The sequence below is a fragment of the Hetaerina americana genome, unplaced genomic scaffold (assembly GCF_022747635.1).
Source record: "Hetaerina americana unplaced genomic scaffold, ioHetAmer1.1.p SCAF_3, whole genome shotgun sequence".
NCBI lineage: Eukaryota > Metazoa > Arthropoda > Insecta > Odonata > Calopterygidae > Hetaerina > Hetaerina americana.
Window position 1 is genome coordinate 51,617,801 of NW_027286874.1, and position 12,709 is coordinate 51,630,509.

At 32.1% G+C, this 12,709-nt stretch overlaps 1 protein-coding gene across 5 annotated transcripts in view; it reads right to left on the reverse strand.

The window, feature by feature from the left end:
• Positions 1–12,709, reverse strand: part of Ae2 (Anion exchanger 2) — a 176,059-nt gene that overhangs the window by 10,327 nt on the left and 153,023 nt on the right. For 4 of the 5 annotated variants that reach the window (XM_071587120.1, XM_071587121.1, XM_071587118.1 and 1 more), the window contains exons 11-17: positions 10,475–10,552; positions 9,844–9,969; positions 8,685–8,882; positions 8,413–8,517; positions 6,231–6,435; positions 5,051–5,263; positions 4,151–4,299 (exon numbers count right to left, since the gene is read on the reverse strand). In XM_071587120.1, the coding sequence (XP_071443221.1) occupies positions 4,151–4,299; positions 5,051–5,263; positions 6,231–6,435; positions 8,413–8,517; positions 8,685–8,882; positions 9,844–9,969; positions 10,475–10,552 (1,074 nt within the window). The remainder of the gene's footprint in view (positions 1–4,150; positions 4,300–5,050; positions 5,264–6,230; positions 6,436–8,412; positions 8,518–8,684; positions 8,883–9,843; positions 9,970–10,474; positions 10,553–12,709) is intronic. The other variant, XM_071587119.1, reaches the window with a different exon arrangement.

Sequence of the window (12,709 nt, forward strand, 5' to 3'; positions counted from 1 at the left end):
TTATCCTACAAAACCATACCTTGCCAAAAAAGCAATTTAACTCATTTTAAAATTAATCCAATGAACTGCACTTTTCCGAGTCCAAAAAAGAGCCATTTGGCAAATGACTTTTGCAAAACACAATGCCCCTTGCCTTCCCCTCATTTAAAAAATTGGATGTATTTATATTTTTCATGTAGTAGTACATGCAAATAGAAATCTATTTGAGTATGTGAAAAATTGCGATATCCTTAAATATTCTACAAGGCATAATGAGCAGCTGCACATTTTATATGTACGTACAAAAAAATGCAGGTGCTAGCCCAAATTTTATGAGCCTTCAACTTTATAATTAACTCCCAGCTGACATTAAGGTCCAAAAAAGTGTAGCTGCATTTAAAGTCAATCTACTTAGGTGCTTAAAATTAAAAATGTTTCTTTCAATTGCTGAATTTCTTGATAATGCCTGATATGTGTCTTGTATCCATGTACTTCCCCTGATGTGTCTTATATCAAGTGTAACAGTTGTAAAAACTTGATTGCTGGGCAAATAAAATGTATTATTATTATTATTATTGGTAGGAGCATGAGTAATTAGGAATACAGTCTAATAGAATTGAGCTATATCAGGATGAAATTGTTTGCCTAATGGAATTCCAGAAGGCATTTACGGGAATGTGGACAGAATTAATGAAAACGTGGAAATTAGACCAAAGAAATAAAAGTCTTATTCCAAACCTCTACATGAACCAGACTGCTCAATAAGGATTGCAAATGATGATCAGGAATGAGCAGTGATAGAAAATGAGTTTGGCAGAGCTTTCAGTTATATCCTATCCATTTTACTCAATACAAATGAGAAAAGGGGGTAAGGAAGACTGGAGTGTGAAACATTTGGCAACCAACCAAAGAGCCTGGATTCAATTATTTGGGACTTTGGAGAGAGACCCCCAGCAACAGTCAAAATTTGAGATTTCTCAAGTACTAATGTGCTTGGAAAATCAAAGGTGGCAAATGGAAATTAGCCCCCAATGGCCCTGATACATACGAGGATTAAACAGGCTTAACAACATGAGATGAGTCCTACCTTCATCTCTCAAAACAGCCTTTGGGTTGCTTACTGTAATTAGTGGGACAGAAGAGAGTGTAAATGAGTAAGTGGTTGCCTAAAGTGAAATAATCGTGAATATGTAGATTATATGGAGGAGGGATGCTCAGATGATAAAACTTAATTTAATTACTCAGCCAAGGGATTAAAGTTATTATTAAGTAAATCACAAGATAGTGGATAGGTACTTAAAGGATGGAAGGAAGACAAATTATGAGGAAATGAAAGCAAAAGGCCTTCAAAAATTCAAGAGGCGAAGTTGAACAAAGTGGTGGAAGGAAATAAATTAGAAGAGGTGGAACATTTCACATATTCATGCATTATTTTGAAAGAAGACAAACATAGGAGTTAGTACATTAGGAGAAGAATTGCATTAATGAAAGAAGTATTCAACAAGAGAGTTTCAAAGAACAGTTTCTTGTTTATGGTAGTATGGGGTGCTGGGTCTTGTCTTGTAAGTTGAGGCTAAGAAATATAGGTGTTTCTTTGTCTATCCAAAACTTACTTTAAATAGTAGGCTACCAAATATTAATAATGATAAAATGGAAATTGACCATTGCCTAAAAAGTACTTGTTTTGGATGATTTAGTCACTTTTCTTTATGATTTTTTAGCATTAAGTATTACTCTGTCATGTTTTTTATTTAAGTATTTATGAAGTTGTGGCTGTCATTAAATGTCAAAGCATAGTTTATCAGCTAACAAGGATATTTTCTTGAATTTCACAAGATAGGGAGGCTATTATTGTAGAGATGTTAGTAAAGACAGAAGTGATTCTGGCCATATTTCAGTCAGGGGAACTATACCTTCTAAATTTGCCTCAGTAAATATGTATTTAGGGAATGACACAGCTTCAGGAAGAAGCTCTTGTAGAACTCTTCCAGGAATCTCATTCATTCCATTAACAACTGAAATTACTGAATTATTTCATGACATGACATACTGGAAAATAGAAGAAACCAAACTTATAATTTTGATGAGTGATCACAATTATTATTATTTTATTATTTACTTTTTATTTGCCCAGAGATCACAATACAAAAATACCAGGTGGGTGGTGTATGTACATGATATAAGACACGTCAATGAGGAGCAAAGACACAGGCTCAGTTAAGATACATAAAAGAAATGATGCTCATAGTTACATGTTTGGTACAAACCCATGAACATTGGCTGTAACATGCACATACAATATCAAATTCAGAAAAATCATTGATCATTAACATGAATCAGACGATGACCATTGCTAGAAACTAAAAGTATGAACTTAATGGTTGGGAATATTGTTGAGATATTCATCAACCGAGTAAAGCATATTGCGCTGTAGATATCTTTTTAATTTATGCCTGAATGCAGCAGTGTCCTTTGTGTCCTTGATACTTTTGGGTAGTTTGTTATATAATCTGATGCCCATTTCATTGGGTCCTAATTTCAATGCTTTAGTTCTTATATTCCCATAATGGAAGTCATTCCTGCCTCTGGTGCAATGATGATGATGGGCAGAGTTAAGAGAATAGTTGCCGATGTTATTTTTTATATATAGAATTAAAAACACAATGTAGATGCATGGGAGTGGTAGCAAATTTAATTCACGGAAAATAGGCCTTGATGGAGCATTGTGAGGTTTCCTGGTGATGATTCTAATAGCTTTCTTTGGCATTTTAAAGATGGTTTGAGAAATAGCAGCTGATCCCCATATGATCCCCAATGTATTAAATAATGTTAATAATAGTAAGTATAACACTTTGTACTAATGATGGGTTAATTAGTTTGTAAAGCCAGCTAGTGAGGGAAGCCATTTCTCTTTAATTTTGATATCACTATACATATTTTCCAACTCCTTGAAGAATCTTATATGCTTATGTGAAATGCTGGTACCTTGTCCAAGATTTTGGCCTCACAGAGCTGGACAAATGCTTACTTTGAATCTCTTGAGCATGAGAATGGTGAAATAGCTGCAGGTAGCACACTAAAAGTGAACATTTTATTTAGATAGGTATTATATAATCCTCAAATTACTTCATTTTTTGGCTGATAAAACATTAGTTTTAGTGCATTTATTTAGAATTTGCTTTCCTTGAAACATACTGGTTTGGTTTCACTAACACAAAATCATAAAAATCTTTTTGAAATGCTAAGATAATGGAGAATCTTCTTATACCTTTTAGGAAAATGACAAATGAAATGTAAATGAAGAGCTTATTCAAATTTCTGCATGTTACATAAAATTGTGTACAAGTAGGGAAGGTATAGCTCCTTATTATATTAGTAGGACTTCAGAGAATTATATGATTGGATTGGATGGTGCCTTGAATTTGAAGAGTAATGCCTTTCAACGTGAAGGGTATGCTGGGCTTTAAAAAAGTCAAACAAAATTATGTGGTTTCACCTCAAGTGACAAAACATCTTACTCTGGTACCTGTAATGAAACTTTTCATTCCGGGAACATCATTATAATGCAACATCAATACTACGTGTAATCGCTCATATTATAAATCACATTTGGACCCTAGAAGCAGACTTATGCTTGGAAGGTAACAAGCGACTAAAATTAATAACATATTTGATGAACATATACTTACCAAAATACACTTTAAACTATATAAGCCATTTCAATGCAGCAATTTCAGAGTGAAAAAATTATTCGCCTTGATCCCGGTCAAGGCAAATGATTTTTACACTCTAAAATTGTTGCATTGAAATGCATACTCGTATTAGCAAATGACCCTGTTAAAAGTTACTGTTGTGGCATCTCCCGCAGTTTCTTGGAATTCATATAAGCCATGATTAAGATGATTGGTTAGCTTAGAGAAAGTCTTTTTATCACAAATTTTTACCAATTTAAGTTTAATCTGTAGTTAAACAAAGTCACTTATTAACTGCATACTTTTATTTCTTAGCATTATTCTTTCTACACTTCTTTTACTTGATTGCCTGCTAAATTTATTGAGAATTTTTGGAACTTTGTTTACAAAACTTCTTTAATTAAACTAACATATCCTGGTCACCTCAATATTTATTGAAAAAGGTCAGTTTCACATTATTTGTGTCAATAATAACTTACCGAATAAAGGCTTTCATCATAAAGCAACAAAGGGCCAGTAGCCCCAACAATTACTAGTGGCTGCCCAGAGAGGAATGAAAAAAGCACTCCAGCAAGTGATGTTGCAACCAATGTTTCAGAAATTCCAATCCAATTTTCAGTTTTGTCCCCTAAAATAAAATCACTTTTGAAGTTTTAAATATTACGACAAATATTGTACAGAGCATATAATTTCTAGGAATAAAATTCTATAATCAACAAATTTTTAATGGATAAAAATAGAAGGGATACTTTAATAACAAATAAAATTTTGCATACAGTATAACCTCTTTGTAGTGATCTGTGAATGAAGAGCAATTCTGAAAATACTGCCAATCTTAGGGAGATTGACTAATTGTGAAATTATGCTATTATTTGAATTTGGAATAAGAGAGTAAACTGGGGTGATCACAAACATTTTGTAGTTACCAGAACCAAGAGAGAAAACAATGCATGACACTGAATCTTCAATAATAATATATGCTGCGTTATCCTGTAATTACTGGTATCAAAATTGCCTGAGGGCATGAGAATGGTCATGGATCTTCTTCGTATATGTACAGTATTGTCACCCAAGTGATGGATAATGAACATTGACACTTTTCACTTTGTCATTGTCAATTGTCACTTTTTTCATCTTTCAAATTTCATAATGAAAAGACCAATATAATAATTAGACCAATATAATAATAATAAGACTAATACCAGTCATTATTACAAATCAAATGGCCTGGACCATTAGGCATGTGACTGCAAATTACACCTCAGAGGCAAGTCATGATTTGAATATTGATAACATTCCAAAAGTAGATCCATAAACCAGGTTTCATAAAATTCAATTGCTGCCTGAATATTTTAACAAGGATGACATTAAGAACTTACCTAACAGCCCTCCAAATGTAATTGCTCCAGAAAGTGCAGCAAAGTATATAAAAATTGCTGCTGCAAAGCATGGAAAATTCAGTCCATCAATGAAATCAGATATGTAATGAGGAAATCTTCTTTTGACATCGTTGATTAAACCCCCAAAAGGTTTTCTGGTGCGTTTCAAGGGATCGATATGAGGCGGCCTCTTTTCATCTCCAGGAAGCAATGCTATAATTTTAATAATACAAAAATTTAGTTTGTCTGCAAGTTCTTTAAATGAGTATAAGGATAGATATTATCACAAAATATTTTTGGACAATGATTCCTGTATCAAAATTACTTTGTGGTGAAAGTAATATTTGGCATCTCATCCATTTTAAGTACATAATTATGGTGTGACATCAGCACAATAAAATCTAACTGTCTAGGTCAGTAGTATTTGCTTATTATAGGGCCTGTCATATATAATCATTTTGGAAGTGAAAATGACCAAATAAAAATGATCCTGAATTAAATGGCCAATGAATTATTTTCCTTGAGTGCAAACAGATTGCTGTGCACAATGGGAATTTAAAAATCTGCATTTTTAGGAGTTGATCAGTAGAAATAGCAAATAAATTCACAATATGGTATTCTTTTCAGAAACATAAATAAATTGATGTATGCACTCCAGTCACTTATCCTAGCTGCCACTGAAGAACTATTTTGACTCATAAAATTCACCTAACACAATGGAGCAAAATACTTCATTCATTTAATTATCCCTTGGTGGGAGAAAAATTTACGGCTAATTCATATTGGTTTGCTTGACTTAAGTAAATAAATAAGGGGTATTTTTGGTTTAGAGCATTTCAACCATGTGCACATACTCTAATTTTAGAATACTTCATCAGACTCATCAGACCTCACTGCATGCATGAAAAATACCAGTCACTCATTTGGTTTTTTTTTCTGAAGCATTATCTAAATTTTTCAGCCTCTTAAAAGTCAAATAAAAATATATAAATATCATTAATTTTTTTAAAGTTCTCATTTCTCTTTGAACCTGACTGACTGACTTCAGCTGATGATCATTTAAATTTGTTAGTTACCCAACAATTTAAGCTACACTCATTATAAGGGAAGAATTCCTCAAACATTTTTCTATTGGTTCTACTTTGAAATTTAGTTGGCACAATAATCTAATATGTCTCACCTTGCTGGGTTTCATCCTGCTGAAGAACCTTGGAAGTTTTTCTACGACGAATAGCTTCACTTTTTGCCTTTAACTCATCAAATGGAAGCAAGGCTTTTCTTTCCCAATTTCCTGGCGGTAGCACTATGCTGTCATCAAGAAATTCATTGATAGCTGATAGAAGCTCCTTCTTTTCTGTAGCTTTATAGGCAATGTTATGGAAGTGCTATAGGTAAAAAATCAGTAATTATATAGCTACTTAATAATCAATGTATTTACTAATTTTAATCTGCAATATGCATAGAAAAAGTCACCTCACCAATAAAATTAATTTTGTGAATATTCTCGGAAGATAATGTACCAAAATATGCAACAGCTGTAAACCAAATTCTAGATTAAAAGGCAAAGGTGAAGCACAATTGTTATTATTTCATCATGTGAAATATTGGTTACACAAATGTGTGAACTCTATTTTCATTATCCATCCATCAATGGCATTAACCAGATGAATTCACATTTATCCCCCAGTGCCAAAGGATTCCTCTAGGTTGAATGGGTTTGAGAGGCAGTTGATGTAGGATGTAAATGACAACCTACAATTTTCCAAATCACCTCATCCTCTTCCACTCTCCCTCTTTCTCCCTGGCCAACATCTCACTCAATAACCTCTTTCCATACCCATTTATCCTAATAAGAAACCCTCCAGCATTGAAAGAGGAATGCTGAAAAAATGACATTTGTTAAATCCCGAGAAATTATCCCTATTATTGATACATACAGCAAGAATTTTAAAAAATTGATTATATCAGCCTTCTACGATGATCATTTTAAACATTTTCAATGCTATCAGAATGTTGTTAGGTAGCACCAAATGAATGATAACTCATTTTATGAATACAAAAAAATATTGTATTAATGACATGCATATATTCAGGCAACTTATAAATGTTGAAGAAATCTCTCATGGAAAACAGTGAGAGAGTTTTTTTTCATTAATAAGGTTGATGCAAAGGATGAACTGACTTACAACCTTTTTTCTCAAGTAAAAATATATTTGATATTTTCTTCATGAGAGAGACCCTGAGTACCATTTTTAGATACCTGTCTTTGTGTGAATATGTACTCCCATGATTGCATTATTCCCAGATTAAAAAATACTTCCATGCCATTCTTGCTAATGCTTTAAAATTCAAAATATATTTTTCTGATTTCATTCCCCATGCAACTAGGAGATAACATTCACATAGATCTGTGCCTCGCAATCAAGCACTATGTAAAATCACATTAGTATAATGTAGTACCCTGATGTAAAGTTGTATTGTTATAATGTTGAAAACTATTTAGAAAGCTACACTAAGTAACATTTATGTGCTGCTCCTGGTGGAATATATGTCATGACCATGCTCATGTGGACTCAAAAATATTTATTTTACATTTAATAAACATTCAAAATTGCCTTATCCTTCTGTGTATATAGTGATGTATTTTTGTATGTTAAATACAGTTGGGGAGATTTTCCAAGTGATAAGAGAGGAAAAGTTGTTATCTTGGTGAAGACTAAGGGCAAACCCTGATAAACCCAAATTGTGACTTTTCTTGGTACAAGGGTTTTCTTAGACACTCTAGATAGCTGAGGGAAGGGCCTTATACTCAAAATTTTCTAATAATTATAAAATGAAATCTAGTCTAACCTTCAACACTAACTTAAGTGTTCAAGATAGTTGCTTGGGCTTAGTTAGAATAAGTTGGAATGAGTAGCATTTAGAATGTAAGAACAGTTCTTTCATTTGCTGAACCTATTATTGTTACAATGAAATTGTGTTGCCCTTACGCAACTCTATGCTTTTCATCTTCGGGTAAATGATAAGGGTACAACATTTATGAGTATCATGATCCTGAAAAGCTCATCCTGTGCATTGGCACTATTGTTGGTGAGAATGTTATATGAACTCATGTTGTGCACAATTATAGGATAAAGAGTATAAAATTGATAAAAAATACAATTTTTTATGGGCATGTACAACTATACCAAATTTTTCTTATTTTTTATCACATGAGTCCTCTTGTTAGGTTTATTTGTTCTGTTACAGTTCAGTTATTTTTTGAGGTGCAGCATTAGATCATCTAAAAATTTTGGTTTCAAAAAATATACCAATAATATTATGTATGTTTTTCAGTTTGGTTGGGAGCATTTTGTACTTACCGAATTAGACATTAAGGTTGAAATTGATCTACCAATTTCATGATAGTCCAAATCAGACTCTTTAGGTCCTAAGAGGATGAACATAAACCTAACTGGAATGGGTACCTGTATAAAATCAACAATAACTGTTACAAATTGAGAACCAGAAATTCCTCCAGGAAATAATCAAAAAGTAATCAATTGACACCTCAATGCCAAATGAAAACTATAAAACTGCAGTATGAGAACCTCCATTTGGTTCCAGTATTATGTCATGGTTAAATTATTTATACCTCAGTAATGGTAGGCAGTAAAATTCCTTGGGCTAAGCGAACAAATGCAATTGTAGGTTGCTCAAGAAACTCAACTGAGCCAACTAATACAGTAGTAGCTTCTGCTCCAATAGGTATTCTTCTCAGAATTCTCTCCTTTTCTCTTTTCTTCAAATCTTCTGTAGATGATGTGTATGTCAGTTCTTCTTTCATGTCAACCTATTAATTTGAGTATAACTTGTTAATGATTAAGTAGATGTACAAGATACGGCTTAAATATATAATATGCACAAATTTCCTATATAATTACTTGGATGCAAGTAATCTACAAGATATTTTCAGTAACCTTCATTGGGCATTAACAGCAGCCTATGATGTGTAAATGAAAGTGAAACAATAAATGAAACGGGCAGTCCATCTCCATCCAATCCATCTGTGCTCCAATGCATGAAATGCCTCATGGAAAGGAGTTTTGACTGTATTCTATTATTCTATTAATCTAAATTGATGTGAAATAGTTGCCAACACCAGACATCCCTCATTATGAAGCAATTAAATAATTAATTAAGCATTGAAAATTTTGTCAAACCATTCAATATGGAACTAGAAAAAGGAATATTATAATAATTTGAGAGATTAAATTAAACAGAAATTTTGGTTATTTTAAAAAATACTTCATTACTTTTCACATATTAATTTTTTTGCATTTTGAAAGTATATGAAAAATGATAAGAATCTCATATCATCACTTTCTTCATGAGAAACTTAACTTTCACAGTTTGATTTGAAACTTTGATATACACAAGTGTATTCATGAGATCCAGTTAAACAATCAAAATAAAGAATTGCCTCTTAAAAAATATATTTATAGGTTTTTTGTAGAATGAATTGTTTTTCCAAAGTAAATTTTTGTTTCAGAATGTGACTGGTTTCAATATCATTGTCATCCTTAAAAAATGATTGAAAGGGCAAGCATATTCACTATGGGATACCTACCTACGAGGATACAATGGGTGAGGAGAGGTTAGTTATATGTGCAAATTGTTCCCAAATCAAAATGCTAATCAATTAACATCAAGTCAACATTGCACTCAATTGATTAGAAAAAATTTGTGTTGATCATTAGTATTTCTCAAGAAGATTCATAACAGTAGAAATGAAGGTATTTTTAGGCACTTACTGCTGTATGATTATTCTCTCCTGGTTTGGGTCCTGTTTGAATGCTTGAACTTTTATTGTTTATCAAACCTTCAAAACTTGATATTGATGGAACTATTTTTGGTTTTCCTTTATCATCAGTCAAATTCTGGAAAAAATAAAGTGACCACTTTTCATGCTGGTTGGCAAGATAAGGTTCAAAACATTGGTGAATGAAGCTCTAAAAGATAAGCAGTGACTACAAAATACCCTGAAAATCTCAGTTAATGGAAGCTCTACAGAAGAAAAATTTATCTTAACTCATTTCACATAAACAATCAGAATGTAAAATAAAATACCTATTTTTGCCTATTAGTGCATTTACTTAAATTCACAAAGTGTGTTGAATTAGTGCACTAGTACATGCAACTGATTAGTGCACAAAAATAAGTTATGGGTGTAACACTTTAGAGTTTCTAATAAAGGAAAAATACCTAGTTTAAAAATACATCACACTTTCATATGAGATCATTCCAGTGCATAAATAAAAGAATAAATTAGGCTTGTATCTAAACATATCTCCTTTCCAATGCAAACTTCTATCAGCTTAACTAAAGGTTTCGGGAAAGATTTTTAAAACAATAATCTACTCAAGGCATTTGTAGTCCATTTACATGGCAGCAGGGCAAATTATCCTCAGTTAAGGTTCCACTTCTTTCTTGCGCAACATCTTCTTCCACGTAGAAGAATGACTGCCACAAAAAATGTAGCGACATGCATTACCTACATGTCTTTCACTCTTGTGTAAATATGACTAGAATTGGGCAATTTACTAGCATGGGATGAGGGCTGTGCATTTATTGAAAATGGCTCATAAAGTATCACTTTCATATTGGCAATACAGTGGGCTACTGAAGCAAACAATACTTTTAGTGCAAATATTATTATAATAATTTATTATTAACGTTAACTTTGAACTTGGTTGGCGGTAACTTGAATAGCAAATTAAACAGTTTTTAAGTAACTACATACATGAAAGCTCAATAAAGTTTTATACAGAGTAAACTATTGTTCTCCATTTTCACTGCAAAAATCATTTCCTTTTTAATCTTTAAAAGCCATATTCATGTACATACATATTTCAATATATTGAATATTACAAATAAATAGCAATAAAATTATTGCTCTGGATAGTTAACATTCTTTTCATGAAAACTCCTTAAGAGCGATATACATATAAGCTGAAACAATGGGCAAAGTGGAAAAATAAATGAACATTTAATATATTTGCAAATCACTTACTAGTACACATATTTTAATCTGTAAGTTAAATATATACATTCTCTCCTCTATCACTGTCTTCAATATCCCATTGCCAATCAAAACACTGGATCCATAATTCCTGCCTCTTTTTGATTTCTCCCATCAATCCTCTTTCCTTCCACAGCATACTTAGCACTTCTTTGCTTGTTTTTCTTTCAGTTCATTTCACCTTTTCCTTCCTCCTTCTCTCCTACATTTCAAAAGCCTCCAATCTATGTCTATTATCCTGCTTCAATGACCATGCCTCCACCCCGTACATAACTACACTCTATATCAAAGTTTTGATGAGCCTTTTCTTGACATCCTAACTCAAAGTCCTACATTGTTGTGAAAGCTTCTTTGCCTAATGAAATTCTTCTCCTTATGTATCTACTACTGTGACTATTTGGGTCCAAAACATTCCAAGATAGGTAAAATGTTTCACCTGCTCTGGTTTTTGCTATCCTATTTTAAAATTTAGCTTATATTTCCTCTTTGTAGAACTGCATAACCTTCGTATAACTGACAGCACGTATTATTCGTAACTGGAAAATCTTTAATTTCAGTTCAGATTTCTTAAACTATGAGTCTTAACTTGATTGGTTTCACAAAGACAGGTTTTGACTGTCTTAAAGATGCAGACTTGCTACATTTTCTCCCCACCCAGAATGCTCTCAGTCTATCAAACTAATGTGTTGCTCAATAAAACTAAGAATTTTGTTTAAATTAGATGAGCAATTCCGGTATAATAATTCTTGATAGTGCACGGTTGTTTTTTTGCATGAAGTACACATTGAAGTAATATATCCAGTGCAGCAATTTATTAATGACTTATTTATTATATTTTTTAAATTTTCATTTGAATAAACACATGATTCATAGCATATTAAATTTTTTTGCAATATGACTTGTTTCTAAATAAAAATTTAATAAGACTCCACTAGTTGTAATGCTATTTTTATTAATTTTAACTCATGCCCACATCTTAAAAGTAATAACATGTTTTCAGATGTGATGTAATTTGTATGTAAATACTGCTCAAGGAACCCTGAATTTGTACCATATCAATATGGAGAGTTCAAATCATGTATAGAAATATGTATACTGATTATATAGTCTTATTCTTTAGTAACATTCAAAATGTTTTCTTCAATATACAGATTTGAAATTAAAATTGTTTTATATTCTGGACAGGTCTACATATAAGCCAATGAAAATTTAAGTTCCTGAGTAATGTAAAATCTTATTACTCACAGTAATTATGAGCCAACTTTTATCACATTTTTCCCATTTTTCATTTATAACTTCGTTTAACAAGTTTTAAGCGGGGTGAGAGATAAACATAAGTTTTATGCTTAAATTGATTCGTTGAATGCCTACTGATAGGATATAAATGGGAAATGTAACTCAATTGTCAATGGTCATCAGAACAGTTAACTACTAACCAGTAGCCCTGCAATTCTGAACTGTATGAAATATTATACTTTTTTCTGGGAGCTGTTTTTTTTCATCATTCAAATAACACCACGGCTATTGGCTGACTACAATTATATGTTATTACACTTAAATATTGATAAATATTACTTTGAGAAGTTCAAAAAATATAT